This window comes from Ranitomeya variabilis, chromosome 5 (assembly GCF_051348905.1).
Source record: "Ranitomeya variabilis isolate aRanVar5 chromosome 5, aRanVar5.hap1, whole genome shotgun sequence".
NCBI classification, from domain to species: domain Eukaryota; kingdom Metazoa; phylum Chordata; class Amphibia; order Anura; family Dendrobatidae; genus Ranitomeya; species Ranitomeya variabilis.
In genome coordinates, this window is record NC_135236.1 from 260,751,703 (window position 1) to 260,770,850 (window position 19,148).

The following is a 19,148-nucleotide window of genomic DNA, read 5'->3' on the forward strand; positions in this document are numbered from 1 at the left end:
GCCATGGATAGGCGATAGCTTGTTTTCACCAGCATACCCTTTCAATGCAAACTGCCGCAATTGTACATCACAGTATTAGCACAGTGGATAAATATCAATATTTTATAGTTGACATTCTGCCATGAAGGGGAAAATCCCTAAAAGAGTGGACTCTAGGGGCCCACACTACAGCGACATTCAAATACCTACATGGGTGTCCGAGTCACATCCTCCACCACTGATCATTGCTATATACCAGCTTTTTTTAAGATCATGCTTTTGTAATTTCAGCTGAAGTGACGAAGGCTGAAATCCAAAGACATTCTAGGAATGTTCTGTAAAGGAACATTTAAACTGCACTAATATCGGGAATTAATGTTCCTAGAAATACTTCTTTCACAATAATCATGTAGTGTTAACAGGCTGCTGATCACGAATGACCAATACACTCGGATGAAATGATCTTTTAAGCAAGTCAAAAGGTTATCTATCTTGGAACACCATTCTATGTAAAGAAAAAAAGGGCCTGTGCTGTTCAGAACAATGGCAGTCTATGCACATGGAACGATGTTACTGATCTTTCTGTGTATAAATATTCAATGCGGTCTGTCTGTCTAAAGGCTACTGAATTGCCGCCTAACTGCAAAAAAGACTCGCATTGGCGAGAACAATAGCAGCCTATGAACACTGAACGATCTAGTAGATTGTAGAGCGGACATTGTTTACTTTTGTCTGTTTGTGTAAACAAGAATACAAACAACAGAAGATCGGTAAGGCACCTTTCACACATCAGTTTTTTCCATCAGTTGCAATCCGTCGAATTTTGGAAAAAAAAAACGGATCCGGCGACTGATGCCGCCGGATCCGCTTTTTTCTCATAGACTTGTATTAGCGATGGATTGAGACGGATGGTCTCACGTTTCATCCGTCGTTCGCTGGATCTGTCGAAAATTGTTTGTCCGGCACCCAGAGACAACGGACAAAGTAAAGTTTTTTGTGTCCGTCGAAAAAACGACCAGCGACAGATCAGTCGCTTGCTCGAATGGAAACCTATGGTGCCGGATCCGTCAAATGACGGAATCCGGCGACAGATTCAGTTTTTTTTAACTGAGCATGCTCCGATCCAATTAGCCAGATCCGCTAGTCGGATCTGTAGAAAAAAACAAATCCGTCGCATCAGTTTTTCACAATCTGTGATGGATCCATTGAGCCAACGGATTGTGACTGATGGCAAAAAACTGATGTGTGAAAGGGGCATTCGTTTACCAATCAGCGGTTGTATTGTGCTGCCGGTCAGTCTGTATAAATGAACCCCTATTCAAAATAAATCTGGTCTCATCTCCTTCAGCAGCAAGCCAGTAGATAGGAGAGCTGTGCAGCCTATGATGAAGTTTGCACCAATAAGTGCCAATGAACCATTTGTAAAACTAAAGAAAGTTCTCAATCCTTTAAGAGCTATACTTTCATTTGAGTCATCCTGTTATCTGACCTTCATTGCATTGTGGTGCATTTCGGAGCAATGCCATTTCATAACATGTGACTTAAAATGAAGCATTAAAGAAAGCAGGTGAGCAAAAAAAATGACAAATCAAGCACAACCCTATTAAAAATCATAACTTTATTGTCCAAATCCGTTGCTTTTTTTTTTTTTTTTTTATTAGGTATGCTACCGAAATGTACTGTTGGCATGGCAAAACAGTTCAGTGCACCTTCCCATCGATCTCTGCCCTCCCCTAGCTCCTGTAATGAGCCACCAATCAAGGAAGAGGGGGTGGAAAAAGATACAAAGCAAGTAGGTGGAAAGGTGCATCAAACTGCTCCGCCATACATTTTACTCCGAGATATAATCCGTGCACCACTCCACAGTGCGTGCCAACATAAATCAAACTCTCCACAAGGTTGTAAAGCTGCAATCAACTCAAAAATTCAAGGCACCGAAGATCCTCCTTCACAAAAGATTTATTGTCCCCATTACACGTTTGTAAGGCCCTGCATGGCTGAAACACCACATTTTTTTTCTGCATGATTTTTCTGTTAGGTGTACACTGGGGTCAATAACATTTTTATGAAGGAGGATCTTTGGTGGCTTGGATTTTTGGAGTTGATTGGTCCACATGTGGCGCACCAAGTACTTAATTTGCAGATTAAAAATTAACAATTTTTGGCAAATGGATTTGGGAAAAAAGTATGACGTTATAGAGGGTAATATCCCTAATAAGGTGCTGTGCTTGCTATGACCAGTCATTATGTGCTGACAGACTCCATTTAAAGCAAAATGCCTTTAGGAGCTAGGTAACCATGCAACAAGAGGTACAATCACAGCAACCATTAACAAAAAAAATAATTAAAATAAATACAATTGCAAAAGTAAAGCTCAGTCTACATTATAACATATAAAGACAATGTTCGCTGATTTCTCTCACCAGATGATGATTCCTCCCCCAAAAGCAATGACTTCTTAATATCTGCTTTAAACAGTTTTTCTGGTCTCCTAGTCAAAATTGGGACAGCAAGAACCTGGAAAAGTAAACATAAGGTGAGTGTGTGTGTGTAATATTACATATATACAGATTATATATATATATATATATATATATATATATATATATATATATATATATATATATATATATATATATATATACACACACGCAGTACAGTATATATATGTATATATACACAGTATATATATATATATATATATATATATATATATATATATATATATATATATATATATATACACACACACACACATATATATATATGTATATTACACAAATATATACAAACATATGCAGTTTATTTATTGACCATGCTGCTTGCAAACCATGGGTATACATTTTTGTAAAACTTTGCACCACCTATTAGCTGTGATTTGTGGCACCCTATGCCTCATTTTAACCCCTTAGTGACAGTCAATTTTGAGCTTACTGACGGAGCCAATTTTTACAATTGTGACCAGTGTTTATGTAGTAATCACTCTGGAACGCTTCAATGGATCCCAGTGATTCTGAAACTTTTTTCGTGACATATTGTACTTCATGATAGTGGTAATATTTCTTTGATATGACTTGCATTTATTTTTGGAGAAAAAAATGGAAATTTGGCAAAAATGATGAAAATTTTGCAATTTTCAAACTTTTAATTCTTGTGTCCTTAAATCACAGTGATATGTCACACAAAATAATTAATAAATAACCCACGTGTCTACTTTACATCGGCACAATTTTTGGAAACAATTTTTTTTTGTGAGGATGTTATAAGGGTTAAAAGTCAACTAGCGATTTCTCCTTTTTCCAACAAAATATCCGAAACCATTTTTTTTTTTTTTTTAGGGAACACATCACAATTGAAGTGACTTTGAGGGGCCTATATGACAGAAAATACCCAAAAGTGGCACTTTACATTACAAAATCCGCACCCCTCAAGGTGCTCAAAACTACATTCAATAAGTTTATTAACCCTTCAGTTACTTCACGAGAACTGAAGCAATGTGGAAGGAATAATGAACATTAACTTTTTTTTACAAAAAATATACTTTAACCCCTTTTTGACCTCGGACGGGATAGTACGTCCGAGGTCAGATCCCCTGCTTTGATGCGGGCTCCGGCGGTGAGCCCGCATCAAAGCCGGGACATGTCAGCTGTTTTGAACAGCTGACATGTGCCCGTAATAGGCGCGGGCAGAATCGCGATCTGCCCGCGCCTATTAACTAGTTAAATACCGCTGTCAAACGCAGACAGCGGCAATTAACCACCGCTTCCGGCCGGGCGGCCGGAAACGATCGCATCGCCGACCCCCGTCACATGATCGGAGGTCGGCGATGCTTCAGCATTGTAACCATAGAGGTCCTTGAGACCTCTATGGTTACTGATCCACGGTAGCTATGAGCGCCACCCTGTGGTCGGCGCTCACAGCACACCTGCATTTCTGCTACATAGCAGCGAACATCAGATCGTTCCTATGTAGCAGAGCCGATCGTGCTGTGCCTGCTTCTAGCCTCCCATGGAGGCTATTGAAGCATGGCAAAAGTAAAAAAAAAAAAAAAAATGTGAAAAAAATAAAAAAAATATAAAAGTTTAAATCACCCCCCTTTCGCCCCAATCAAAATAAATCAATAAAAAAAAAAATCAAACCTACACATATTTGGTATCGCCGCGTTCAGAATCGCCCGATCTATCAATAAAAAAAAGCATTAACCTGATCACTAAACAGCGTAGCGAGAAAAAAATTAGAAACGCCAGAATTACGTTTTTTTGGTCGCTGCAACATTGCATTAAAATGCAATAACGGGAGAACAAAAGAACGTATCTGCACCGAAATGGTATCATTAAAAATGCCAGCTCGGCACGCAAAAAATAAGCCCTCAACCGACCCCAGATCATGAAAAATGGAGACGCTACGAGTATCGGAAAATGGCACAATTTTTTTTTTTTTTGTAGCAAAGTTTGGAATTTTTTTTAGTCATTAAGGGGTCAAAAGGGGGTTTGCTCATCATCTACAGTGGATAAGACTGCAAAGTGCTTGTGAAAACCACCAACTTTGCAAATTTAACCCTTATAAAAAAAAATCCTCTCCGTTCTCAAGAACATACTGATTTAAAATTTTATAGTTTATACGCTTTTTGCATAGGTTACCTTCTATGTCAAAGGTGGCCAGACACCTAAGCAAGTGGCGCACGATTGCAATTTGCTTCCTGCACAGCTGTTCTGCAGCTGTATGGATACATGGATCTGGTTAGTTTCGGGGTCACTCCACTCCTCCGATGTTGCAGAGGGAAAGCTGCCTCTGCTAGCAGCATTGGAGAGAACAATTCAGACCTGCAGCTCAATCATACCGATGGACTGAACGGTCTATTTATGCTCCTGAAGATAAACAGCCCTTTAAAACACACTCCTTGTAAGTGAAATCATATCATTCAATGCTGAGCCACACTCCCTTATTAATAACCGCACACAAAGTGCCTAAAACAATGAGTGTGGTGCAAGACATTCAAGACCGTTTTTGGTGCCAGTTGCTCCAGAATTCTGGTGCATGTAGAATATTTAATTTACCCCTCCTTATGTCATTACTACCACTTCAGTGTTATGAAAAGTGGTGTTAAAATAACTGACAGTACCTTTACATTATCTTATAGGGAGTTTGTCAGCACAATATGAATGGCGACATCAACAGTGCATTAAAGGGAACCTGTCACCCCCCCCCCAGGGCCAATTAAAGTAAAATATCCACCTTCAGCAGCACTAAGGCTGCATTCTGTGAAGGTGGCTCTTATGTTTATTATCCCTAGGAACGCTGAAATAATGACTTTTATAGATTTCCCACCATACCCCTATTGAGTCAGGGAGTTATGTTTTCTCCCCGACTCAACCACCTCGCAGCCGTCCATCATCCCCGCTCTGTTCTCCATGCGCTGCCTCTTCTCTTTCTTCTGATGTCACCGGCGCCTGCGCTCTGCAATCAGTTCTCGGGCATGCGCCCTGCACGCTGCCTGTGAACTTACATCAGATGCCTGTGCGTAGCGGAGGCCCCAGATCCCGCCCCACAGTGTGTTATGATGTATTTGTGGTTGTTACAGTGGCATTGCTTTCCTCACTGGTAGAGTGATGTCACGCTTGGAAGCGAGGGAAGATCTTCTTTATCAGGTAACCACCAACATACAACATGCTCACATTCCAGGCTGGAAGAGGGAGCTCTGATCTAGCTTGTGGGTGGCTCCCCTATACATTATATATATATATATATATATATATATATATATATATATATATATATACATACATACATACATACATACACACACACATACACACACACACAGTCATGGCCGAAAGTATTCACACCCCTGCAATTCTGTCAAGATAATACTCAGTTTCTTCCTGAAAATGATTGCAAACACAAATTCTTTGGTATTATTATAATTATCTTCATTTAATTGGTCTTAAATGAAAAAACACAAAAGAGAATGAAGCAAAAAGCAAAACATTGATCATTTCACACAAAACTCCAAAAATGGGCCAGACAAAAGTATTGGCACCCTCAGCCTAATACTTCGACCAACCGCTTCCGGTGACCACCATGGTGAAAAAGCCTAAAACGTTTTGGAAGAATGTTCTCTGGTCAGATGAGACAAAAGTAGAGCTTTTTGGGCAAAGGCATCAACATAGAGTTTACAGGAGAAAAAAAGAGGCATTCAAAGAAAAGAACACGGTCCCTACAGTCAAACATGGCGGAGGTTCCCTGATGTTTTGGAGTTGCTTTGCTGCCTCTGGCACTGGACTGCTTGATAGTGTGCATGGCATTATGAAGTCGGAAGACTACCAACAAATTTTGCAGCATAATGTAGGGCCCAGTGTGAGAAAGCTGGGTCTCCCTCAGAGGTCATGGGTCTTCCAGCAGGACAATGACCCAAAACACACTTCAAAAAGCACTAGAAAATGGTTTGAGAGAAAGCACTAGAGACTTCTAAGGTGGCCAGCAATAAGTCCAGACCTGAATCCCATAGAACACCTGTGGAGAGATCAAAAAATGGCAGTTTGGAGAAGGCACCCTTCAAATATCAGGGACCTGGAGCAGTTTGCCAAAGAAGAATGGTCTAAAATTCCAGCAGAGCATTTGGTCGAAGTATTAGGCTGAGGGTGCCAATACTTTTGTCTGGCCCATTTTTGGAGTTTTGTGTGAAATGATCAATGTTTTGCTTTTTGCTTCATTCTCTTTTGTGTTTTTTCATTTAAGACCAATTAAATGAAGATAATTATAATAATACCAAAGAATTTGTGTTTGCAATCATTTTCAGGAAGAAACTGAGTATTATCTGACAGAATTGCAGGGGTGTGAATACTTTTGGCCATGACTGTATATTCTGGTCTGGATGGGAAGTTGGTCAGTGAGTGTCAGACAGCAGACTGGAGCAGTCTGAGGCAGAATGGAAAGTGAGTGGTAAGAGAGAGACCGAGAGAGAGAGACCGAGAGAGAGAACAAGAGAGACCGAGAGAGAGAACAAGAGAGACCGAGAGAGAGAACAAGAGAGACCGAGAGAGAGAACAAGAGAGACCGAGAGAGAGAACAAGAGAGACCGAGAGAGAGAACAAGAGAGACCGAGAGAGAGAACAAGAGAGACCGAGAGAGAGAACAAGAGAGACCGAGAGAGAGAGCAAGAGAGACCGAGAGAGAGAGAGCAAGAGAGACCGAGAGAGAGAGCAAGAGAGACCGAGAGAGAGAGCGAGACCGAGAGAGAGAGCAAGAGAGACCGAGAGAGCAAGAGACAGAGAGAGAGAACAAGAGACCGAGAGAGAGAGCGAACGAGAGGGAGAGCGCGAACGAGAGGGAGAGCGCGAACGAGAGGGAGCGCGAACGAGAGGGAGCGCGAACGAGAGGGAGCGCGAACGAGAGGGAGCGCGAACGAGAGGGAGCGCGAACGAGAGGGAGCGCGAACGAGAGGGAGAGCGAACGAGAGGGAGAGCGAACGAGAGGGAGAGCGAACGAGAGGGAGAGCGAACGAGAGGGAGAGCGAACGAGAGGGAGAGCGAACGAGAGGGAGAGCGAACGAGAGAGAGCAAACGAGAGAGCGAACGAGAGAGAGAGCGAACGAGAAAGCAAACGAGAGAGTGAACATGAGAGCGAGCGAATGAGAGAGCGAGTGAATGAGAGAGAGCGAGCGGATGAACGAGAGAGCGAACGAGAGTGAACGAGAGAGTGAACGAGAGAGAGAATGAGCGAGATAGCGTGAACGAGAGAGAACAAAAGAGACAGAGAGACACACACACACAGACACACACACACAGACAGAGAGACATACAGACAGACACAGAGAGACACACACAGACAGAGTGACAGACAGACAGTGACACAGACAGACAGTGACACAGACAGACAGAGAGATTTTAGTCAAAAAGAGGACTCACATTAGGTTCCCATTCAGATGAAGACTTTATTCTCAGAAAGCAAAGGCATTCCTAGGCCCTTGTATACGAGAAATGCCTTATCGTGGCTGCCAGGTAAACATAAATTGGCCAATGCTCTAAACTTTCTCAATTTTTCATATTTTTAGTGCAGTAATGCAATTCAATTTTCATGTTTCATTTTTGCAGGTTTTGGCACTACAGTGTGCTGCCTTATTTATTTGACAGACAGAGTGACACACACAGACAGAGTGACACAGAGTGACAGACAGACAGTGACACAGACAGAGTGACACACACAGAGACAGACAGAGTGACACAGACCGTGACACAGACAGAGAATTTTATTCTGTACATATTAGGCTACTTTCACACTAGCATCGTGCACTGCACGTCGTTATGCGTCGCTTTGGAGAAAAAAACGCATCCTGCAAAAGTGCTTGCAGGATGCATTTTTTCTCCATTGACTTGCATTAGCGACGCAGTGCGACGCATTGCCACACGTCGCAACCGTCGTGCGACGGTTGCATCGTGTTGCGTCAGACCGTCGCCACCAAAAAACGTTGCTTGTAACGTTTTTGGTGCGTCATTCCCGTCTTTTACGACCGCGCATGCGCGGCCAGAACTCCGCCCCCGCCTCCCCACATCTCACAATGGGGCAGCGGATGCGTTGAAAAACAGCATCCGCTGCCCCTGTTGTGCGGCGCTTGCACAGTATGCGTCGGTGCGCTGCAACGTCGCATTGCGATGCGCAGTGCACGACGCTAATGTGAAAGTAGCCTTAGAGAAAGGTTTCCAACCAAAACGTTGGCCTGATTCATGTACAGACCCTTCCTGCTGCATAGCTAAATTATGTTTGAATCACTTGAAATTCTTCTGTGCCGTGTTATTTATATATATTATCTGGTTCTCTCTACCACGGTACATGGAACCAAGTTTCTACCGTTGAGTGCTCACCATATTATCTCTTCTAAGGGGTACATAGAAAGCCTGTGTTTGGTTAGAACAATCATTTTTTTTACTGACAAACTCACTTAAACTTAAAATTACATAAAAGAACTGAGAAATGATGCAAACACTGATCCAGTCCTTACAACAGCATGTCTATAACATAAAGAACAGACTTACTTTTTTCTCCTTTGTGGTTGGGGTACTAGCTGGAGACTGGGGAAGAGGAATACTGTTAACCAGCTCAAAGACTCCTTGAATTTTATAGTCTGAGATCCTTAGACGAAGTAACGGCAATTCACCAGAGACCTTAAACCTAAAAGCACAGAAAAAGATCTTCAGCAATCTACAGTAACATACACTTGTCTGTCAAGAAAACAGATTGTTGGCCAAACCAATGCTTGTGAAACTGAGGCTGGCCTCACCAGAGAAGACCCAGCTGTTTGGGAGGCGCAGCTAGAGAGGCAGCTTATAGAGATGCAAACAAATGCTACACAGCCTTTTCTATGGCCGCAGAAATATTAGTTTACAAATATGATTGATTGTAAGTATTCCAATATCATACAGGATTTTAGGAGATAAAAAAGGAACATTACAAGATATAATAATTTTGGTGGCAAGGCCCAGGCACTACCTAAGTGTGTCTGGTTAGGCCTAGGCATAATTTTTTTCTGCCTAATGGGTTCCCAGTGCAAAATGTTTGAAACATCCCATTCTAAACAGCACTAGAACAACGAGCCACCACACTAAAAATGATTACATATAGTGTAGGTTACCATTTTAAGAAAGGAGTTATACTATGGTCCTGCATTCACTGTAAAAATATAACTTAAAGATGATGCTTTCCATAGGTCTATGACACAGAGAATTAGCCTGAGTGAACTATGAACCGAGACGAGAAACATAATATAACCAGGGAGGAGGGCACAGAACGGGCACCACCCACCCCTGCACCATGCGTGTATTGAAAACATCTGTCATACATTTATGGCGATTGTCATCAAGGAGTTAATAGTTGTCACTTTTCAGTTATTGCAATTTCAAATGGGCAAAGGACATGTATAAAAATAAGCTGCATAAAATGTCTTACCGCGGCATGCGACTGTCTCGCTCTACCATGGCCTTTGAAAGTTCCACCTCAATATCTAGAGGCTGCAAAATGTGAAGAGACGAGGAGTTCAGCCCACGAGCAGTCTTCCAGTTTTGGCCTGCAGGAATTTAGATATTACAAAGCTAATATAGGCAATACCATTACGAAATATTAACTGCACTGACATGAAAAGGCGATAATTTTGACAGCGAGATGTGGCTCTGTTTACAGAAGACAAACAGACCCTTCAAGTATAGATTCAATTCTTATATTACCTGATATTGAAGGGTTAAAAAGATGTTGGCACTTAATACCATCATGATGTAATCAGAATGAGATAAACAGTATCAGTATTTATTATCTATCTCAAACAAATATTGGAATACTGCAGTTTAACACGGACCATGAAGCTTTCCAGAAAATCTGACACAATGTTCTACAGAGAACTCTTCACTGGTAATCTCATTACATAAGGAATCATGATGACATGTAATACCTAATTATATAGCTGGCGACAGACAGGTGGTGGTGGGGGGTGACCTGTCCGTATTATTAACAAAGGGTGAGGCGGACAGGTCACCTCGCTCACCCCCTGCAAAGTGATCTCTGCACAGATCCCAGAGCATGCCTATGTGTATCACAGATCAAAATAGAAGGGCAAGAGGGTTCCCCCAAAATCAAGATAAACTCTGAGCTCTACTGAACTTCACTATAGAGCAGACTGCTTGTAGTCGTTATTCACATGTTAACTATAAAATTCAATTCAACAGTAGCAAATACACAAGCAGTACCACAGGACTAAGAGGAAACAAAGGTATATATGATGACATGAAAGACGTTTATAGCTTGTGACAGTTTATCTAAAGGTGAACTTGCACATTAAAAGGAGATTTCCCACAAATAAATTTATTTGTAATCAACATTTTAATCAATAGACAATTTAATAATAGTACATTGTCATTGGTTGTTTGTTATTTTAAATTGTTCCTGTGCTGAGAATCTTATAGACGTGCCCCTGCTGTGTACTATGGAATGGCTGTGTCTGACCGTACAGGAACATTTTATTTAACACATCTAATTGCAGAATTTCTTTTATTACAAGATCTATTAATTAAAATGTATGCTGTTCTTGGTAAAAAAAAAAAGCATTTAAGCCTTTGTGCTGAATAAATTACAGTTTATAAAGCCAGTTCTTTTTTGCAATTGCTAATCTGGAAATATTAATTATTAAAGCAAAGGTTGATAGTTAAAAACTTAAATGAGGTAAAGGTAAGATAGTGCATTTAAGGAGATTTCGACACCGGGTGAAAAGTGGACAGTTTCTACTCTTATTTAATTCCTGAAGTTCCCCCAAATATTCAACTTTTTTTAAAAATGAGCCAAACATTTCCAGAGATGCATATATATTTAATTGGAATGTCTAATATGCTAATGTTATTGGTCTTTACAAGGGAAGCATAGCGCACAGGATTCTATGGGGGCATATCTTTAGGCTGGTTTGCACTATTAACCGTAGCCCTCTTGGTAAAGACCATAAAAACGTGCACATTGAGCACATTAAATAAAAAGAAACAAATACCGTATATGGTACGGGCTTTAAAAAAAAAAAAAAAAAAATACTCCACGAGCACTATGAATTAATTAAAAAGCAAAAACTAGCCACCTTTGTTTGGGTGACAGGTCGTCTTTAAAACACACTGAACAATACCTGGTTTGCAGAACAGCATTTGCACTTTTTTGAGCTGAACATGAAATTTATCATAGGCTTTATCCATCAGCTCCTCCAGTGATGAAGAGCCAATAGTTGGAAGAGAACCTTGGTTAATACTAGTAAGCTGCAAAAAAAAAAAGAGAAAAAAAAATCAAATAAGATCTTTAATAAATTTTTTTGCAAAAAATATCTAGTGATTCACAGGTTACAAAAAACGTAACACGCACACTAGACCATAGTTTAAAACAACAACTCTTGCAAAAAAATCCCCTTAAAGGGAACCTACCATGTGACAAAACACTATTAACCTGCAGTTATGGTGTTAATCTGTAAGTTAATAGCTTCCTGACATCGTGCAGCCGCTACACTGAGAGCCCTGCTACCAGGAGGAAATGGACTTCAATTCCCCAGCAGGTTTGATCTTTCTGCCACAGGGGTGGAGCCGGCAAGGTGTCAGTCACTGTCTGTGCTTGGAGAGTACCAGGGCTGCTCATCATTAGGGCTGGCTGTCAGTCAGTGCCAGGGGTTACAGCTGCCACTCTCCATGCACAGAGCGATGACTCAAACCATGCCAGAGCCACCCCTGTCCTGAAAAACCAAGTATGCCAAGAGGAAATTAAGTTCATTCCACCTGGCAGAGCATCTCAATGTGGGCACTGTACAATGTAAGAACATTTTTAACCTGCAGATTGATTCAATATCTGCAGGTATATAGCGGTCTGTCACATGACCAGTTCCCTTTAAATGGTCATATTAATCTTCAAAATTAATGAAACATTAATCGTGATACCTAAATCTTAAATATATAAGTAAACACAGCATGCAGAGAAAACAAATACTGTGCAACAGAATTATCAGTGTCTGTGCTGTCATCTTTGGCCGGTCAGCTAAAGATTGCCAGCCCTGAATGACCAGGACTAACAATACATCTAAAATGTATGGTTACAAATGGGCAGTGGAAGTGTACTTTCCATCTAGTTCAACCTATTAATCTTAGAACGTTTAAAGTTCTAAGCCAACGCAAAACATTAGGTATTTTCCAATTATCTTCATTTTATGCTAACAAAATCCTCAGAATTAAAGAGTCTATGCAATAATCAATTACCTGTCATTTATGTACAGTGTCCCCTTAAGAGGCCTTGTCAGAGAGTCCTTCAGAAAGCAAGGGAGTCATGCATCTTAGTAGAAATGATTAGTAAACTATCAAAGTTTAAAAAAACTGCCCCGATCATTTTCCACAAGCCACAAAATGGTAAGATGTCACAGATACGGTTACAAGTGATTATTACATAATTCTACTACAAGGGATGATGCCACTTCCATTCACACAACACTTATGAAGCTACGGTTACGGAAAACATGTACTAAGCAGCCCAGTGTCCAGAAATAGCGAAGACTGGATCACATAACCCGAAAACATCTAGTAAGTGAGAAACGGACAAATCTAAATTTGGCATCAATACCTTCTAAAATTAGACACAGATAAGGAAATATAACTCCGCTGCAACCACTAAGCCTGTGTCATCATAAAAGAAAGGACTACATTATTTTTAGCAAAAAAATAAATAAATAATAATTTAACTGCCTAAATAGAATTCAAAGAAAGCCTGCTGCTTAGCCAACATGCTACAGTATATACCTGCAAACTACCAAAATCCACAATGAGAAGGTCAGTCTTTTCATGATAGAAGCCAGACTTTGGGATCAACAGGTAAGACGGCTGCAGATTTATTTGTAAGTCAAGGATTTTCCTGGTTTCAATTATGTGAGAAAGCCCTAGGAAAAAAAGTCAAAACTGGTTACTTAGTGTTTAACTATTTGTAATGCCTTTTTAAAGAAAAATTATGTATATCTTATGAGAAAATCATAGTCTTTGTGATGTAAGGAGCAAAGTTGTGTTTGGCAACTATAACATTTATGAATCTAATATTATACCACATAGTGTTTGATACATGAAAGGGAATCTGTTACAAGGTTTTCCTGACCACATCTGAGAGCCGGGTCAAAATCCTTGATTCCAACAATGTATCACTTATTGGGCTGTTTGCTGCAGTTTTAAGATCACTTTCATCTGCTGCACATCTACAAGTTGTCAGAATGCCGAGCCCTGTATGACTCCGCCCTCATGACTGACTGGCAGTTTTCTGTGTATACTGTAAATAGGCAGAAAGCGGCCTGTGGTGGGGGCGGGGTTATACGGAGCTCATGAATATGGAGGACTACATAGCAGCAGGTTTACTAGTCCATTAGGGAATGTCATGCTAATAATACAGTGATATTATCAAAACTACAGCAAGCAACCCAGTAAGTGAGACATTGCTGGATTCAGGGTATATGCTTCTACATTATGCTGCTTTCAGATTAGGTGGCAAAAACTTGTTTCTTAAAATACAGCACAGGTAATGTGAACTGAGCTGATATAGATCCCTGCAAACTTGGTAATGTTGCTACTAATGACATAACTTTCGCCACTCCCCTTCCCGAAGGCCTTTTTAGATTACTATCTGCAGTGTTGACTACCATACACATTATGAATGATCAATATGCATATTTTTTATTTTGTAATTTAGAGAATCAAAATATATATGGTATCCTACAAAAGTTTTTGGCAGAGGTGGAAAAAGTCTTCAAAGTATGCTTTCAAAAATAGAAATGTTAATAGTTTATTTTTATCAATTAACAAAATGCAAAGTGAATGGGGAAAAAAAAAAATCTAAATCCAATCAATATTTGGTGTGACCACCTGTTGCCTTCAAAGCAGCATCAATTATTCTGGCTACACTGGCACACAGTTTTTCAAAGAACTAAGCAGGTAGGTTGTTCCAAACATCTTCGAGAGCCAACCTCCGATCTTCAGTGGTGGCAGGCTTGCAAAAATCCTTGTGTCTCTTCCTGTAACCCCAGACAGACTCAATGATGTTGAGCTCAGAGCTCCTTGAGGACCATATCTTAACTTCCACCAGCCAGTTGCCAGCTTTAAAATTCCTCCTGTAGCCCAAACCAGTATAACCTGACGAAGGGAAACCATGCTTTCCCCTAAACGCGTAGGTTTTGGCACTTGGACACCGCAGGACTTCGGACTCAACCTAACTGATGTCACACACCACTGACTCCTTCAACTGCATGGTTACCAGGGATGCTACCGGCCATAGCACCCTGGTCCCACCACTGTCAAGTAAGTAAGCCTTTCAGCGTAGCACTGCACCACCTGGACACCAACGCTTGCAGGAGCACCGAAGACGTCAACACTTCTATCCTCCCTTGGTTCATGAGGATTCGACCCCTGAACACAGTAGGACTTTTATTTTTATTCCTATTTTATTAAGTGGGGTTCCGTTGGAAACAGTAAGCTTGCCACTCTCTAGCATCCAATGATCATTGACTATTTTTTGGGAATCAATAACAGCAGTACTTACCTAATGCACATTATATTGCCCAATCTGTACAGGTGTTTATTGTTACCAGCATACCTTAATACAATCATCTACTTCACTCTAAGTGGCACAATTTCCTTCATGTTCATATTTCAAGGTCTTAAGCAAACCATTTATTCATGTAATTCTTTATGCTAATATTTCATCATATATTGTTGCATGCATTTCTATTTTAGTTTAGTTTATGTAGGTAATAATCTATGTTCTCCCTATATCCCCCTGCTTAGCGCTATAGTATTAGTTTATTTAGCTATTTTTTTTGCACATGTGCCTAAAACCTTTGCATATTTATGAAGCTTGAAAAGAACTTTAACAAAACATTACTATGCAGAGCAGAAGAAAATATCTCTGAGGGTCATATATTATTACTCCTTGGCTCCAAGTAACTTCATTAGGAGCTCTGCAGTAGACCACCGTGCTGTACACAGAAGCCTGGGTCTTCATGACTTATTTATTGTTAAAGTTGTCTATATGGAACCTAAATCATACTGGCAAAAGATCATTAAGCTGAAGCTACATTTTGGTGTATTCCATATAATGAATGTGCTTTACATGAGATTACTGCAGCTTCTCCAGGTATCTTAATGGCAAATCTGTCTAAATGTAAAGGAGAAAGGTAAATGCGAGAAATTTGGCCATTTCAGGCCCAGGTTAAAAATCTAATTAAGCCTATATTGCTTAAAAAATATCTATCAATAAATTGGATTTTTATTGCGTTACAATATAGACATAAATTATTTGGGATTGGAAGTATATAATTTAGTTTTATTACAAGTATGTACGAAGAACATATAAAGCGCAGATAATGGACAGATTGGTAAGAATTAATGAATTACCTGCAGCTGTTTTCTCCTTGATCTCTTCTAGTTTCATCAATGTAGCAGACGTTAGCTCTTCCAAGTCCATTCCTTTCTGAGTCCGGAAAAAGTCTGATAGTGCATTAATTGTTGCCTAAAAATGGAAATACAAAATGAACAGTAATAGGTTAAACTAGATATACACTTAAGTTATATTTGAAGAGTTCCCAGGAGATGATGTTTCATTCGTCTTCTCTTATACACACACGTAACATTTTCTTATTCATTCCTTACCAAATTAAATGCACAATTCCCAAATTGATTAACAACATAATATTGTCAGATAAATGCCAAATGATCATTTATTAAAACAGACACACTACAAATAAACTACCGTATGAAAACCTAGAATACAACACAAGATAAACTTTACATGGAGACATATAAAAAGCATATGGAAAAAAAATAGAGAAAAATAAGTGGCAAGATAAAAGAACAATAGCAGTGAACAGTGAATGTGAGAAGTAATTCCCAATCTCCTTTACAACACAGTATAAAGTGCTTGCTTTTCAGAGTAACAGTCTCAATATTTAGTCTGTTATGTAACAAAATATTACTCATACGTGTAATGACTTATCATACCAGAGTTTTATCTGTACATTGATAAAGTATGGGAGTTTTCAGAATTTTAACTCCAATCATATTACAAAAGGAATATAAATCACTGGGAGTTCACTTTGATCAAAAAACAGATATTAAAAGATATTGGGAGGCACTGAGCGTCTCAAAATAAAGTTACAAAATACAAACGAAGATGGTCTAAAATGCTACAACCATGACAATGAGGTGCAGTGCTCCTGAACACACAGCTAGATAAACTTACAGCATCATAAATGATCTCCACAGGCTGCGACTGCAATGTTAGGACTTGATCTGCAGTGTGGTCTTCAGGGTTGGTTTCAAACTTGATCTTGAGGAGGGATGATTCGCTGGAGCCAATTGTACTTACTAGAGATGGAACGATATTTTGCTGGCTCAGACCTGTCACATACCAATGGTCCAGTTTTGCTTCTACTCTGAAAAATCAAAAACAGAATACACTAGCTTAATATACTCTATAAACTATAGTATATCTGATTCATAGGGGCAGTAACCGAGTTCTAATGTATCTAGCTCGGACAACTGATTTTAGTCATTTCACTTTTACATTTCCAAGTGATCCACATTCTAAGCATTTCTTAGTGCATTCACCACTCGATGCAACTTGTTTAGTACCAATATAATAATGTTCCTACATAGACTTTAAAGGGGTTGTCCTTTGTAAAATGTCATAGTATATTAAGGTTGCAGAGATCTGAAATAACAAACAGTTGTTGCTCATCATTCCCAGGTCCACGCTGCATCTCCACAGCTTCTCTGGCCTTTCTGATTGAATGCGGTGGTTATGGATGTGATGTCACCACAGAAGCCAATCACTGGATTCCACAATAAAATTCTACCATAAATCTATAGTATAATAACGATTTAAAAAGGTAAAACCCCTTTAAATTTCCTCATTTTATATAAAGAGTAAGTCAAAGCATGCCACTAGTGATGAGCAAACGTGCTCAAAAAACATCTTATCCAAGCACGCTGGGGCGTTATCCGAGCATCTGGGAGTGCTCATTTATTATGTTGGAGTCCCTGCGGCCGCATGATTTGGGGATGTTAGACAATCTCAACACATGCAGGGATTCCCTAACAGGCAATCCCCACGTGTTCAGGCTGTAACAGTTGCAAACCAAGTAGCCACAGGGACTCTAACATAATATACGAGCACTGCCAGATGCTCAGATAACACCCGAGCATGCTCAGATAAGACGTTATCCGAGCACATTCACTCATCACTACATACCAAAGTCTGTTTTTTAGGAGGGTTGGGTTGGGGGAGGGGCATTTTACCCCTCATTTCACTTTATGCATCACAAACTGGTCTCTTTTCATTGCAAAATCAGAATACCGTGCATTTAAAAATTCTCAATATATTAATTTAAGATTTTTTTTTCCGCTAATGCAATTTTGAAAACCTCATTCACTTGTACTGTAAATAGCTGAAGATTTGGTCAAATAATAGATAAAAGGGTGCTTAATTAAGACTGCTATTTGTTGTAAATCATGTTGCTCAAGATAAAACGTTTGACAGAAGAAATATTAATCAAACATATTTACTGTAATACCCAAAAATAAGTTTTGCTTGGTACAACAGCAAATAAGGCTTTAGTCCATGCTTTTAGGGACCATGTTTGACAATCTTTTTGTCACATATACATCACATATATATCACACATACACAGAAACTTGCAATGCAACTATGCTCTATTCAAGGAAGGGGTCCGACATATTTACAAAAGTAGTCTCTTAAAATGATTGGAGCATAATACATGTAACAAACTAGTGTTACAATTCCAGTGAGTATAAATATAGTAAGAACATTTATTTGCACAGAATAACAATAAGTGGCGGACTCACTTTATAGCCTGCGCTCCTGGTCTCTGGTAGATTTTAGTGCTGAGATCAACAATCTGCACCTTCAATGTCTCTGGTGCATGGGCATCTTCTCTGATGACTATTGATGTGCTAAGTAACTGGAAACTTAGAATGTGTGCAACGTACTGCAAGAAAGGAAAAAAATTATTCTAACAGAGTAACTGTGCTTTAAACATGTAGGACAATCAATTTTTGCAATTGGTTTCAATTAACATTTTATACCATTTGCGCTCTATGAACAGATAACGGAGTCGGAGGACTGCTGCAAACCATCTTTCGTGTATGGTAGTGTAAGTGATGATCTGTTGGTGCTTTAGTATTGATGAGGTGGAAATTTGCACCAGGAAAAAGGAATAATAAATAAGGAAGACTATCCATTAGTGGTGAGCAAATGTGCTTGGATAATGTGTTATCGGAGTATTTTGGTTGTGCTCGAATAATATGTTTGAGTCCCTTGGCTGCATGTTTTGTGGCTGTTAGACAGCAGCAACACATGCAGGGATTTCCTAAAAAACAACAATCCCTGTATGTGTTGCAGCTGTCTAACAGGACTCATGCAGCCGCGGGGACTCGAACATATTATCCGAGAACACCCAAGATAACACATTATCTGAGCACGATGGCTCATCACTACTATCTACCCATTCTTTATTAAATTTTGGATAGCATTTGATTCGAGCTATCCTACAATAACCCAAAGCATGCTGCAAAATGTGCCTACTTGGAAATAAGCTTGTCAGCAGGTATTCTGTGGGCAGT

General features: G+C 39.8%; 1 protein-coding gene across 3 annotated transcripts in view; it reads right to left on the minus strand.

Moving 5' to 3' along the window:
• VPS13C (vacuolar protein sorting 13 homolog C) overlaps positions 1-19,148 on the minus strand; it is a 391,739-nt gene that overhangs the window by 231,642 nt on the left and 140,949 nt on the right. For all 3 annotated transcript variants that reach the window (XM_077264165.1, XM_077264166.1, XM_077264167.1), the window contains 8 exons: positions 18,372-18,514; positions 16,747-16,939; positions 15,903-16,017; positions 13,272-13,408; positions 11,630-11,756; positions 9,922-10,039; positions 9,012-9,147; positions 2,403-2,496 (listed from right to left, as the gene is read on the minus strand). In XM_077264165.1, the coding sequence (XP_077120280.1) occupies positions 2,403-2,496; positions 9,012-9,147; positions 9,922-10,039; positions 11,630-11,756; positions 13,272-13,408; positions 15,903-16,017; positions 16,747-16,939; positions 18,372-18,514 (1,063 nt within the window). The remainder of the gene's footprint in view (positions 1-2,402; positions 2,497-9,011; positions 9,148-9,921; positions 10,040-11,629; positions 11,757-13,271; positions 13,409-15,902; positions 16,018-16,746; positions 16,940-18,371; positions 18,515-19,148) is intronic.